The following is a 15,261-nucleotide window of genomic DNA, read 5'->3' as shown; positions in this document are numbered from 1 at the left end:
CACATATACTTTAAAAGGGTAAAGAAATAATCTTCTACCAATCTTCTGAAAAACAATATGAACTGACGGCAACGCCTATTCACATTAGGAAAAAAACAAATTATACAACGGTATTATATAGTTAACATGGTTAAGAATTAATCTAAGAAAGTTTCAATAAATTCTAAAATTTTAGAAGAAATGGAGGATACACCATATACACTCCCCATATATAGCAATGAACAGTCAAATATTTGCTAAGCGAAAACCCAATTAATTTGTGGAAGTTTGTTTGAACGAAATTCATTCACTGGTTTAGAAAAGTATATTTACGCAAAAAAGAAGCAGTTGGTACATATAGCAAAGAATACAATTTTCTTAAAAAAGAAGAGAGGAAACAGCTAGTGCAAACATTTTTAGATATTAGAAAGTTATTAGAATTTCTTTGAGAACAGTGATACTAAGTTGTTAACAGAAATACTTTGTGGTGAAAGAAATATACACATACTTTGTAAGCAACTGGGATTCTAAGTATTATCATCACAACTTTGGACAGCCTTGGTTTTCTTGAGATACACATCAACACTACTTCAAGACTGGAAGTGCAAAACTATTCTACCTACATATACCCAGATATGATAAATTAATGTATTGCCATAAATAGTTTGGAAGGCTTTGTCTTCATGAGGTTCATATTATTTGAACCTAAAGTATAGACCAATTAAATTTTCATACATACTGTAAATCGATGCCTCGTGTAGAGAGTGCTACGGTCACTGCAAGATAAGAACCATTGTAACAGCTCTTTGAAGGGTCCATATCCAATTAACCTTCATTTTCCATTTGCAGTCCAAATTGCCTCGAACTTTCAAATCGGTCTACATTAAGGTCCAAAGGGTCCAAAATTAAACTTAGTTTGATTTTTACAAAAATTGCATTCTTGGGGTTCTTTGATATGCTGAATCTAAACATGTACTTTGATTTTTGATTATGGGCCCAGTTTTCAAGATGGTCCAAATCGGGGTCCAAAATTTAACTTTATTTGATTTTAACAAAAATTGAATATATGGGGTTCTTCAATATGCTGAATCTAATCATGTATTTAGATTTTTAATATTTGGTCCTGGTTATCAAATTGGTCCACATTGAGGTCTAAAAGGTCTAAAATTGACATTATTTGATTTCATCAAAAATTGAATTCTTGGGGTTCTATGATATGCTGAATCTAACCTTGTATTTAGATTTTGGATATTGGACCATAGACCACATTCATTTGGTATATATTACAGCTAGGACCTTGGTACTCGTTTAATACATATACATGTACATCTATTGGGAAATATAAATTGACATCAGATTTACACTCAGGGATTTGTGTAACGTAGTAGCATATTAATTTTGTGTTTCTATTTTTTTGGAGGTCAAACGACCCCGATGACTTCCGTACACTATATTCAAAATTAATGGCAAATCATCGGCACAGACCTGTCTAGTGTACAGTCAAGCTATATTTTTATCTATTGTGGTCTATTAGACAGATATTGGTAAATTTATTTTTTCACAAGGGCAAATAAATACACATTTGATATTTGATTATCAAAAACATCTTCAAATACAGCAAATATGACATGTTGACATGTTGCCACACATTAAAAAATGTTTTTGAAAATTGCTTTACACCTTTTGGGAAAATATTGTGTACGCGTTTTTCCAAGGGCAACTAATCTAAACGAACGACCATTCTGCACCTGAACAACCGCTACGGTAAACCGTCAACAAAAAGATGCAAACAATTAAATCATTGAACACTGTCATCCTGAAGAATATACTACACTGTCAGTATACAGGACACCAATGTCATTGTGATTTGCACATCTTAAAATTTTTAATTATGTTTTATATAGTTTTGTCTGATTGTAGAATATTCTGTACAAAATACCGTCAGACATAGTGAAAAAAATATATGATAGGATATGTCTAAGGCGTTACCCAGTAAACACACGACGTACTCCCGACGTCGGTTAATGGTCGTCGGAACGTCATGTCGTGAGTTTACGTCGTACCAACGTTGTGGGAACGTAAAAATCCAACGTTGGATGCAGACGTACAGACAACGTTATAAAATTACGTCGGATTCACGTAAATTTAGTACCTTGTCAGGACGTAACATTTTATTACGTTGTGACAACGTGCTTATAACTGTCATAATCCGACGTAACATTTTGTTACGTCGTATCGACATTATAAGAACGTAGTGAATACATTGTAAAAATCTGGTTTTGTTGGACGAAGTTTTGGGGTATGTCATAATGAGTATTCCTGGATATATCGATTATTCACATTCACTAGAATATATTTACGATTTTTTCGATTTAAAAAAAAAATCCCCCTTTTTTCCCGCAGACATAATTTGCACCAAGTTGTCAAAGAAAATATTACAAATCCAATTTTAATGTTCTAATATATGTATTTTATATGAATATTTATTGTTTAATATATCATTAAAATTTTGTCATCATTTATCACTCGTTTTTTACGATTTGATTAGTGTAACGTTCAGCAGTACTCGGGATTTTACCGCTGCATACTATGAAAAGTCTGAGCATGCGCACTTTTGCCGCTTGATTTTTGAAAACAGTGAGAAATTTGCAGTGGACATTTAGCTTGATCCAGATTCCAGAACAAAGAAAAAGGTAAAATAATGATTGCACATTACACCAAATAGGTTCTCCATGATAAAAACAAGTTTGATTGATGAAATAAAACAGCTGTGTTGGGCGCCTCTTTCAAGTCTGTTATACGTGACCGTGTTGAAATATGATACTTTTTCTTATACTGTCAATATATTGCACTGATACAAGATATTTTAGCCATAATGTGTGTTATTTGAATCCAATTATCAAATTGCTTGATTAACTTGTGTTGTTTCTGAAGATATATGCATTTAAAAATAATTAATAACTGTAGAAAGTAAAAAAAAGGGGGAGGGGTGCACAGCCACAATTACTTGTTTTCTATCTGTGACAAGAGCTACTATCCCTATATAGTAAGGCTGCAAGTGTCTTTTGCTCTGTTATTTTTTGATAATCATTGAAGCATAAAAGTCTTATCCATGTTATCAATATCAGAAAATGTGAAGCTAAACATCTCAGCACTTTAGATATCTGGGTCCATTACAAACTCCGCACATTTCAAACTTGGCATATAACCAACTCGGCCTATTAATGATAATAATGCATATATCACTTGGGGTCGTCGCTAACATGCATGAAATATTTGCCACTGGATGTTGAGCAACAAACGATCAATCATTGTATCACTGGGTTTGACATGGAAATAGACGTCACAATTGTGCCAATAAAGATGTTGTAAAATATAGGCGTCACAGAAAAAAATTAAGATAGCCATCAAAGTTGTCGTAATGGGACTAAGTCGTTGTAGGAAGGCGTCCCAGAAAAAAAATAAAAAACAGCCTTCCAAGTCTTGAAAGTGTCATAATGATTTAGACTAGGATCTAGCCTTGAAAGTTGGGTAAAATTTTCTTGTTTTCAGGGTAAAACCCAGTTTACAGGTGTTAAAAAACAGTACATAGGGACATCTTTTTTGCTGTACAATTTATAGTATGAAATCTTCATGTTTATCAATGACGAGCTACATGTACAATCACTAAATATGTGATCAGAAACAATGTTGTAATTATATATATAATCAATCATAAAACATATGAATTTTGGAATGCATTTAAATTTGTCACTTTGTTCTAAAGATTTGTTGGACTAACATGCATACATTTTTTTTATATAAATAAGGCGGTGAATTTTCTCGTTTGAATTGTTTCACATTGTCATTTCGGGGCATTTCATATCTGGCTATGTGGTATGGGCTTTAGTGATGGGCTTTGCTCATTGTTGAAGGCCGTACGGTTACCTATAAATGTTAATTTCTGTGTTATTTTGGTCTCTTGTAAAGAGTTGTCTCATTGGCAATAAAACCACATCTTCTTTTTTATATAAAACAGACAGAAGAATATAAAAGATAATTGAATGTATTTTTTATTTTTTTTCCAGAGTCTTGTACATAAATCCACAGATCCAATGTGTCTGAGGTTGAGGAAATCATTGCAGTAACCATGTAACAGTTAAGCATGCACCAGTTCAAAAATTTGAACCAATATTTTAAAAAGGTAAACATCAGTTGATCAGCTCTTTTTATGTCCTCCTTAACTGAGTGATATAGTTTAACTCTTGTACTGTACGTACATACATGTACATTGAACTCAAAATTGAAATTCTGTTATCTAACGTTTGCCTAAACTACATGTTATGCAACCAATACACAACGCTTATTATCATAAAACGCAGAGTTTGAATTTGGAGAGCATCTGCTTTACTGTTCTCTAGATATGTCCTTTAAATTAAGTTTGATAAGATCATTTGTGTCTCATGGACACATTCTTCTTATATTAATTTTATTTATCAAATTATAATTTGTTGATTTTATAGATTGCGTTCATTGGCATATGCTATGAGGTCTTGTTGTATCGATGTACATTCTAAATTTGTTAAGGTAGAATCCTTTGCATATCTTAAATTAATTGAAAAATGACAATATTGTGAAACAAAACTTCCTTTATTAATTATTTGGACTCATTATTATTTGTAGAATAACCACTGGTTGCTCAAGAAAATATTATGTCCCCTCTCCCCCAGGGAAAGCTCTTTTCTTAAATTTTATTTGGGGGTGGTTGTGTATGAAATACCAAAATGCAAAGGGAGTGTTGTTCTTATTAATTTTTAATTCTGTCGGTGCTGGGATTTTTTTTAAAAGGGCTTAGTGCTGTCCCTTAGGGGCGGACATAGTATTTTCTGGAACAGACATAATTATATTAACACATGTTCAATTTAACAACAAATTTATTTTTTAAATAAGAACAAGGGTAATCACAAGTTAAAAATAATTATATACTGTTGAAATTGTGTTAAATTTTTAACATACATCATCAAAATGTGTATAATTTACATCTCAGTAACAACACAACATAATTATGAATCTGCAGTTTATTATAGGACCAGCAATAGAAAAAATATTGATCATGTTTAAACACAGGATAATTTTTAAGAACTGCTGTAATTCATAAGTTGGGATCAATTTATTTTTTTTGTATTTTATAATTTATGATTTTTTTTCAGGGATCTGAAACCAACACAAGACCAGCTGGGTCAATATTCCTAATGCGCCTCCAAATGAGGAACTAATGCGCCATCAAATGAGGAACACAAAAGTTTTGTGTAAACAAAAATTGTCTGTAGTGATATTGAACATGTTTCATTTTTAAAAAGTGACTGAGCTTTACCATTTGTGTTGATCTGGAAAGTAGAGGATCATAGTATAAATATGTAAAACTATGGAGTTTTTTAATGTAATCAAAGTATTAAATTTTCAAAGAAATTGTTGTGTGAAAAAAATTCGCACTTCGTATTCCGAAAATTTAACCACATATATGTGAAAATGTCTAAGCTTCGAAACAAGCCATCCTACATATCCAGTGTACTATATTGACTGAGCTAGAGTAGAAAACATTACCAATACCAACTACATGTATGCAGAAACAATTGCGCAAATTGCCCAGCTGATTAGAGGGCAGAAAACCAACATTTGGAATGACATGTACAATGTATACAACCAACACCAGACTAAAATTTGGAATAAAAATTAAAAATTCAGAAACAAACTGTTATTTTTTTTATTGGTTCATGTAGCTACATGTACAGTGTAAGAAAAAAGAAGTCTTAACGTACTTTTGGATAGGTCTGTCATTTTGGTCTCCTGTGGACAGTTGTCTCATTGGCAATCATATAACATCTTTTTTATACTATCTCTAGTTAGTCAATGGAAAAAAAGCAATAGTTAGTTGAATTGAATTTCAGGTACTTTCTTCATTTGGGATATTTTTAGAAGTGTGTATGAATTGTGTAGAATATATATATTTATAAATTAGACAGTCAGATTTTGGGCCAATTTTCTTAGCTTTTAATCGTGTAGTGAATCCAGCTGAATGAATTTTCAGTAAATATAAAGGTAAATGTGGCAGTTTGTTGTAGTTCTGAATAATTCATTAAAAATGGTTTTCCGTCGTCAAAGTGAAACCTACATTCTAGAATTTCCGCCATCATAGTGAAATCTATATTCTAGGCCACTGAAACACTAAACATTCAGAATTTGAAGCATGAACCAAGATGTCATGTTGAAGGCTGTACATGTACTGTAACATATAATTGCTAACATCATCAATATTTGATTTTAGGATAGAGGGTTGTCTTATTGGCCATCATACAAAATCTCCTTTTTTTGAAAAGAATTATGTGTTAAAAGAAAGAAAAGTTGCATTTGTTAAATGGAAATGTGTAATTCTTGTACTTCAGTATTGCAAAAGTTAAAAACTTGAGACTTTATAAACCTTAAACAACTATTTTTGGGAAAACTAGATATTTATACATTTCACACTGACACCTGCCAAAAAGATTAAAAAAAAACCTTTTTGACAATTTCATATACAGCTGGCAGTTTGGAAACAGAGTACATATCGACATCTGTCCATCTTTCCCACATAGAAAAATTTACAACTTAAAACGGATCAAAAGAAAAAATAAAGACCCTGTTTACATACTTCTTCAATGGAATTGCATTGATCCTATCAATTAAATGAGGACAAGGGACATTTATAGTTGTGCTGTGACGTTGTTACAACGTTTTATGATGGTAATAAATTACGTCACAAATTACGTTGTGCCAACGTTGTGTGGATGGTTGTCAGCACGTGCCTTGGAGTTCACAAAATTACGTTGTACCAACGTAATTTTACTACGTTGTCACAACGATAGTATTACGTTGTCACAACGTAATGACAACGTTGGATTGTTTACTGGGTTACGCGCGATATGTTCGTACATGTAAGCGTAACACAACGTCGCGAATATTTCGTAACGTTCAAACCGAAAATTCGACTGAAACGTTGTTTTTAAGCAAGTGCGACATTCTTGTAAGACTCGGCAAAATCGACGGTGCTTTTTAACTACTTATCGAAAATTGATGTATTTCAGTTTTTTGAAAATTTAAGAAAAATAACATTTTAAAAAATCATAAATTCTACCATTATAAGAGCAGTGATAAGCAAACAATGGACGTAAATTTGAGTTGAGTTCGTTTTTAAGTTAAAAAATGGCGGTGCGACAAACTTGTAAGCCTTTGAAAAATCGCTCATAAATTACCATATATCATGTTTCAGGATATTTGTCTTTAAATTCATAAAATTAAGCAAATTAACATTGATGTAGTAAATACAAATACTACACTTTTTTCATTTTAGATAAATATTTTTTGATTCTCAAATCTGGAATCCCAATTTTTTTTCCCGCGGGACAGATTTGCCCTTTTAGTATTGAACGCGTTTTTTTTTCTATGACGTCATCATAACGTCATAAAAATGCATAAAGGAATGGAGGAACTATTCTGTTTAATAATGGAAAAACACGTTTTTCAAAATATTAAATAGTTTTGACGAAAATCATAGTTTAGTGGTTACAATAACTGAAATATGTTACGCGGGACAACCTAAAAATAGCCGTTTTTTTTAAATGAAGTTTCAACAATTATTTTATTTGTTTTTTATTTTAAAAAATCGTTATTTTTTAAAATACGTACAATGAGGGGGAGGACAGGGGTAAGGGAGACAAGGAGAAAGGGGGTAGGAGAAAGGAGAAAGGGGGTGGGAGAAAGGAGAAATGGGTAGGAGAAAGGAGAGGAAGGCTGGGAGAAAGGAGAAAAAGTTGGACAAAAAAATAAAATATGACAAAATAAAATATCTCTCTTTTTTCCGGTAAATTAAAAAAAAAATAAGGAGAAGAGGGGTAGGAGAAAGGAGAAGAGGGGTGGAAGAAGGGAGAAGGGTACCCCCTGTCCTCCCCCTCTACAATAGCAACTACTCAGAAGTTTTATAAATATTTTTCTCTAATTTTTAGTCAATTTATCCCTTTCTAGTGCACCCATTGTATAAAAAAAATCCACGTGTGCTTCGTTTGATCTCAGTTCTTCATTGGTTAAAATCCGATTATGACGTCGAATTTTCTTGTTTTCCTCCGAATTTCCTATTGTGACGGCATGAAAAAAAGGCGACCATGCCTGATGACATCACATAGAAAGAACACATCTTTTTGCAGATCAGTCGCAAAGAAGGAATAAGTTTGCCTGCGTATTGTTAGAAAATCATTAGATAAACAGATTCCACCACCAAATCTCGTGTAATACGATATTTATCCACTCTCGACAGTTAAATTTTAAATATTTCTTCTTCCGAATACGGGAGTAGACTCCTAGGTAGGAGTGTAAAACGCTCGGCGAGTCTCGGGTTTAGTCGCACACCAGTCGTGTCCAATCCGGATCTCAAAAACCGATTCCGATATGCAGTTTATTGTATAATAGATACGTCAGCAAAACCAGTGTACACATCATGCACATATTTAATGGATTTGTCATAAGGCGCTAACAACAAAACGCAACGATAAGAATAGGAAACACAACCATAAAAATAATTATGGAGGAATGGTGAGACAGTGGCGGACCCCTCCCCCCCGTATTTTCCACCTTTACCAGATGAACCACTTCAGTTGGAAAATCCTCTTGAAGTGTAGAATCCCTTATTGTTGATTATTCACTATTGCCGTATTGGAGGGGGAGGACAGGCGTAAGGGAGACGGGGAGAAAGGGGGTAGGAGAAAGGAGAAAGGGGGTGGGAGAAAGGAGAAAGGGGGTAGGAGAAAGGAGAGGAAGGCTGGGAGAAAGGAGAAAAAATAAAATATCTCCTTTTAAAATTTTTTCTTATATTTCAAGAAAAAATATCTCAAAAGGAGATGTTTTATTCTAATGGGAGAAAGGAGAACAGGGGTAGGAGAAAGGAGAAGATGGGTGGGAGAAGGGAGAAGGGTACCCCCCTGTCCTCCCCCTCGTATTGGGCTATTCCAGAAATAATCCATACCCCCCTATAGTCCAAATAATTATGACGTCTTAAAAGGCTATTATAATTTTTTTCTTTGACGCCTTACATCGACGACGTTAATGTAAGGCGTCAAAGAAAAAAATTATAATAGCCTTTCAAGACGTCATAATTATTTGGACTAACCCCCCTATAGAAGGTTAAGGATTTCCAGAAAAAAAATCTGTTAAAATCTCAGATTTTCAAGAAAATATTCTGTAAGTTGTCAATAATTTCCAGATTATTTCAAAAATTCTAAAAAATATTCCAGGAAAAAAATGAGAATAATACTAAAAATTCCAAGAAAATATCCTGTGGAAATAAATATTTCCAGACAAATTTAATTTCCAACAGAAAAATTCCAGATAAACAATTTTCATGAAACATATAAGTTTTAATATTGTTTTTTGTGTGTCATACATGTAGATGATTAGATCAAACTGGCATTCATTCAGTGTATGGCAGCTGTATGCTTACTTGTTTTTGTTTAAATGTCTTTGTGATCAAGTTCATCCATTTCAAATGTACAATCATTCAATGGATAATTTATCTTGGGTCTTTTTATATTGTTATGATACATTACGGTCTCTGGTAAGGGTGAAGGTTGGCTCCTGTTGTAATGTTTAAAACACTACATTTTTTTATGCACCTTTTCTAAATCAGATGCCATTGACATTGTTCAGTGGTTGTCATTTGTTGGTGTAGTAACTTGTTCATGTTTCTGGTTTCTTTTTTTTTCATATAGATTCCACAGTTGGTTTTCTGTTATTTTTGGGGCCCATTATAACTTGTTGCTTGGTGTGAGCCAAGGCTCCATGTTTTTGACCTATACCTGTTAACTTTTTATGCGCTGTGATTTGGGTTGAGAGATGTCTCATTGGTATTCTTACCACATCTTCTTGTTTATACATGTAGGACTCTAAAGTGCGATGGTACTCTAAAGTGCGATGGTCACGCTAAAGTGCAATGGTCTACGCTAAAGTATGACGGTGTCTCACGCTAAAGTGCAATGTTTGTTTGTTCCCTAAAGTACGATGGTACAGCACGCTAAAGCGCGATGGAACAAAAGAGAAAGATTCAAGGGCACTAATGTCAAAAACAAGTCTTTTTGCGAAATCTAGTTTGCAATGATTCAACATATATACAACTTAGATTGACAACTAATACAAATAAATTTTGGAAAATCACTTGGATCATTTTGAATATCAATGTTTAGTGAGAGTTTAATGTCTCTAGCATATTTTGATTTTTCGTATTATAGGTGGTGAGCAGTTCTCTTTTCTGTAGTTCCACATAAACGACAGTTATAGTCTGGGTCCATTTTTTACCATATCTGTTGACAAAAAAAGACTATTTTGGATTTGTTTTAAAGGGTTGAAGGGTAGAAAAAGCACATCATAAGTTGTGATTGAAAGTTGTTTGTCTTACGTCCAGTGGCATGTATTTCATTCATATTTCGGGACTGTACATATTGAAAATTGAGCCGATTTAATCAAGATTTAAAAAAAGACAATTTTATTATAGAGCAATTATAAGACTTACAAATGTACTCCAAATCCAGGGCTGGTTTAACACCATGTTAAATAAGGCTTTACGTATATTATTATATACAGTGGCGGATCCAGAGGGGGGTTCCGGGGGTGCGCACCCCCCTTTATTTTGGCAGATCAATGCATTTGAATCGGGACATATGTTTTGCACCCCCCCTTTGCCCTGGGCTAGCACCCCCCCTTTCGAAAATTCCTGCATCCGCCACTGATATATGAAATATCCTGACTGCCAAATATACATCACTGATTTCTGATTTCATGGACATGTATATGTTAAGTGCACTGTAAAACAGTTTCAGTTTACGTTTTTGAAATAGACATTAAACCTTGTTTTTTAAGTGCATATATAAAGTATAAGATTTACAGTAGAAGTTGATAACTTTAAGATTTGTCCTTGTGAGAAAACAATACTCGGGTCATAAAGACTTTTTTTAAATCTTGGCTAGTATATATATTGGCATAGTCATACATGTTCAAATGATAAAATACTGACCATGGCTTTATATGATCGGAAAGGTCTTTCAATTGCGGGTAGACATGAAGTTTTTATATTCACAATTAAAAAGATATTAACCAACATTATATAAATAGCTACACAACGAAGTGAGATCTCTGTTTTCTTCTTCTGTATTTTGTTGATGTTGGTACTTGTTCGATTAATTTTCGTATTTTAAACTGGAAATTTCTACTTTCCAGGGTTATCCAGTACCTTAACTATATAGACTACTCGAAACTTCACAGTAATTATTTTTATCAAATATATTTATTTTTAACCGGCGGTAACCGGAACACACCTTAATTACGATTTAAACTTAACCCACAAACTAATGAAATATTGTCACTCACCACTTCAAAACGTTGTAGTATTCAAAGTTCTCGTCCGATTTTCTTGTTTTGTACATCAGTCGATTTGTTTTGAAAAATTGAATAATTCTGAAAGACCACAGACGAGATTGAAATAAACAAAGGGGTTTTCCGACAGGTATTAGAGATAACCTTTCGCAATAAAAACCACGTGATGATAAGAAGTATGTCTGGTCAATTTAGGACGGCGGCATCGCACATGGTCACAAAGGGCTATTAACGATAACATACTAATTAGTCAGTTTCCATATCTTTTCTACAGAGCTCCCCGGGTTATAAATAAGTGCTAACAAATCGTTGTAGTTCCTGTCAATATAATACTTCCATGGTTCAACATAAATAGATTGTTATATTGGTTATCAAAATCAGCTAGTGGCAAAATCTTCTGAGTTTTGAATTTTATAAGCTCCAGACATCCCCCCCTTTTTTTTGTAAAACAAAATTTTTGTTTAGTATGTATGTTATCTTTATATTTATATTATAAAATCTTCAATATAAATTTGAATAAGAAATGACTGATTTTCTACAAAAAAAAATTGTATACTGGAATGAAATTTGAGAAGTTATCAAAGGAGTACATGTAGGTTCAGTAAGACCCCTTTTTGGCTCCAAAATTAAGCAGCTTTGCAAAATTGAGCAAATGTAATCTTTTAGCTATTTTTTGGAAAGTAGAATGCTTCTGCTACATAAATATGTGCTGTTTTTGACAATACAATGTACATATATCGTGTACTAGCATCATAAAGTCATGCTAAATTACTGAAATCTTCACAATTATAGCATTTTAGTTAAATTTTAGACAGTTTCCGTCTAAAGCTTAGATAATGCAGCCTCTAATGAAGAGAAGTTATGTATACAGCATTACGGGTAACGAGGGTAAAGGGGCGAGTTTCTTCATATTTTGGCTTGGTAAATATGAATGTCATGTGAATATTCTGAGACATTTATTCAGGAGATTAAATATTTTCTTTGGTAATATCTTCTGACATCAGACTCGGACTTCTCTTGAACTGAATTTTAAATGTGCGTATTGTAAAGTGGCCGCATTCGTGTTCATTCATAATATTAAAATGTAAGTTGTATTTGATGATAATACATAACATATACATGATATATAAAGGTTGAGGATGAACACGGATGCGGCCACTTTCATTTTTGACGAAAACCATCTTAAAAGTGACGTTTTTTGGCATATTTGTTAGATTTTTAACCGGATTTTTGTGACAAAAATGTCGGTTATTGATTTGGGGATGTACGGCGGGCGGGCGGGCGGGCGGGCGGCAATCAAATGTTGTCCGTGCATTAACTCATGAACCGTTCAATCAAAGCTTTTAAAATTTTAATATGTTGTTACTGACAACTAAATGAAGGTCAAGTTCAATAATGGCGATTTTGACTTTTACCGTTCAGGAGTTATGGTTCTTGAAAGATTGAAAAATGAAGTTTCCAGTCGTGTCCGTGCATTTACGCATGAACTGTTCTACTAAAGCTTCCCAAATTTTAATATGTTGTTACTGATGACAAAATGGAGGTCATGTTTAATAATGACGATTTTGACTTTTACCGTTCAGGAGTTATGGTTCTTAAAAGATTGAAAAATGGAGTTTCCAGTTGTGTCCGTGCATTTACGCATGAACTGTTCTACCAAAGTTTCCCAAATTTTAATATGTTGTTACTTATGACAAAATAGAGGTCATGTTCAATAATGGCGATTTTGACTTTTACTGTTCAGGAGTTATGGTTCTTGAAAGATTGAAAAATGGTGTTTCCAGTCGTGTCCATGCATTTTCTCATGAACCATTCAACCAAAGCTTTTGAAATTTTTATATGTTGTTACTGATGACAAAATGGAGGTCAAGTTTAATAATAAGGATTTTGACTTTTACCGTTCAGGAGTTATGGTTCTTGAAAGATTGAAAAATGGAGTTTCCAGTCGTGTCCCTGCATTTACGCATGAACTGTTCTACCAAAGCTTCCCAAATTTTAATATGTTGTTACTGATGACAAAATAGAGGTCAAGTTCAATAAAGACGATTTTGACTTTTACCGTTCAGGAGTTATGGTTCTTGAAAGATTGAAAAATGGTGTTTCCAGTCGTGTCCGTGCATTTTCTCATGAACCATTCAACCAAAGCTTTTGAAATTTTTATATGTTGTTACTGATGGCAAAATAGAGGTCAAGTTCAGTAATGATGATTTTGACTTTTACCGTTCAGGAGTTATGGTTCTTGAAAGATTGTAAAATGGCGTTTCCATTCACGTTGTTGCATTTACTCATGAACCATTCAATCTAAGCTTTTCAAATTTTTATATGTTGATACTGATGACAAAATGGAGGTCAAATTTGATGTTGACAATTTTCACTTTCACCATTCATCAGTAATGGTTCTTGTGATATTGCCAGGACACAAATAAATATTAATAAATCCGGTTTGCTGTCGTTGTGACAGCCTCTTGTTCATATTTAAGCTTCAATCGGAGCGTTTTTAATGACTGATCATTTAAATCTTTTACATAAACTAATCGAATCAATTGAAATATACACTTAAGTGTTTAAAAAGTGTCCTAAATATCTCGTTAGATGAAACTGAAATTTGGGGCCAAAATCGGCCCTTACCGGACCTACTCCTTTAATGTTCTCATACCACAGTCACAATTTGAAAATGTTTTCTCCAAATACAAATGGTTTTTAAAAAAATTATAAATTAGTTCACAATACATTACAAAATAAATGTGTCTCTAATCTCATATAATTTCCTGTACATGCAGTTTTACAATTTTCTATTTGTCGCCTGCAACTAAAGTGGCCAAATCTAGACATCTAACAATCCTTCTTTGGGGAACGATTTATATAATTTCTTATTGTTTTCAAATTCCTGTATTTCTTTACATGTTATAATTTCCTAAAACATCATGAAATTAAAGAAAATTACAAAACTTTTAAACAATTGTTAAACTCTAAATTTGTATAATATGAATGACATTTGATTTTTTAAATGTATACATGTTTAACATTTTTAAAGTTAAGATAAGTTATGGAACTGAAAGATGATACATTATGTATATATATTCAAAACATATTCATATAATAGATGTAATCATATTAATCCACTTAGACAAATAGAGTCAATGTATTATAATGATTGATAAATAAACGGAAAAAATAACAATTTAAATAATAAAAAAATAAACTTTTCTAATTTTAAAACTGAGACTAAATATTTATTTTTGCAGAGCAAGGGATTATGGATACATAGTTCCTAGTATTTATCTCCTTTGTCTTATAACATGTGGTTCAAGTATTTGCATGTAGTATATTATGATATAATTAAAGTCCACAGAAATGGCCATGTGTTCACAGTGGGACTTCTTTAAAGCTTTTTAATTACTGATTGTTTGTCAACTAGATGGCTAGATAAAATAATCTTCAACCTCAACAACTATGAAAAGCAGTAGGTCCTGGTGTGTGGTTTCTCACAAATTTCAATACAAACATACTTGTAGAGAACATAAATCATTGTAAATAAAACCCTATAAATCCAGATAGTGAACTATGATTTTGTTTTTATTTTAAAACCATTAAAACACTGACTTGTAAATAGTTGTAAAAATCTTGATTTGTTATCAACATCCAGTATTTTTACTTAGTCATTTCTTTTGATTCTTCATTTCTTAGTATGGATGTTTTGCATTTTTTATCATAAACCTTATAGCTGCATTAAAATATGACTCCTTCACAATAAAAAACAAACTTGAAACAAAAAGATAACTATGGGTCTATAATCAAGTTTGATTACAAAATCAAAAGTTAAATATAATTAGTGGAATTTGGATGTTAGAA

The 15,261-nt window shown here is 32.7% G+C and overlaps 1 protein-coding gene and 1 long non-coding RNA gene across 2 annotated transcripts in view; both read left to right on the top strand.

The window, feature by feature from the left end:
- The first annotated feature begins 2,526 nt into the window (after nt 1–2,526).
- On the top strand, nt 2,527–5,843 carry LOC139505483 (uncharacterized). Its single transcript, XR_011659756.1, has 3 exons — nt 2,527–2,672; nt 4,047–4,162; nt 5,169–5,843. It is a non-coding gene; the product is annotated as an uncharacterized lncRNA (long non-coding RNA).
- A 1,979-nt stretch (nt 5,844–7,822) lies between these two features.
- Nucleotides 7,823–15,261, top strand: part of LOC139505482 (uncharacterized) — a 33,365-nt gene continuing 25,926 nt past the window's right edge. Inside the window, exon 1 of the mRNA XM_071295037.1 lies at nt 7,823–8,580. Within this exon, the coding sequence (XP_071151138.1) occupies nt 8,578–8,580 (3 nt within the window). The 5' untranslated portion in view covers nt 7,823–8,577. The remainder of the gene's footprint in view (nt 8,581–15,261) is intronic.

Source organism: Mytilus edulis, unplaced genomic scaffold, assembly GCF_963676685.1.
Source record: "Mytilus edulis unplaced genomic scaffold, xbMytEdul2.2 SCAFFOLD_165, whole genome shotgun sequence".
In the NCBI taxonomy this organism is placed as follows: Eukaryota; Metazoa; Mollusca; class Bivalvia; order Mytilida; family Mytilidae; genus Mytilus; species Mytilus edulis.
Note: the sequence above shows the minus strand (reverse complement) of the source record. Positions and strands in the feature narration are given on the sequence as shown.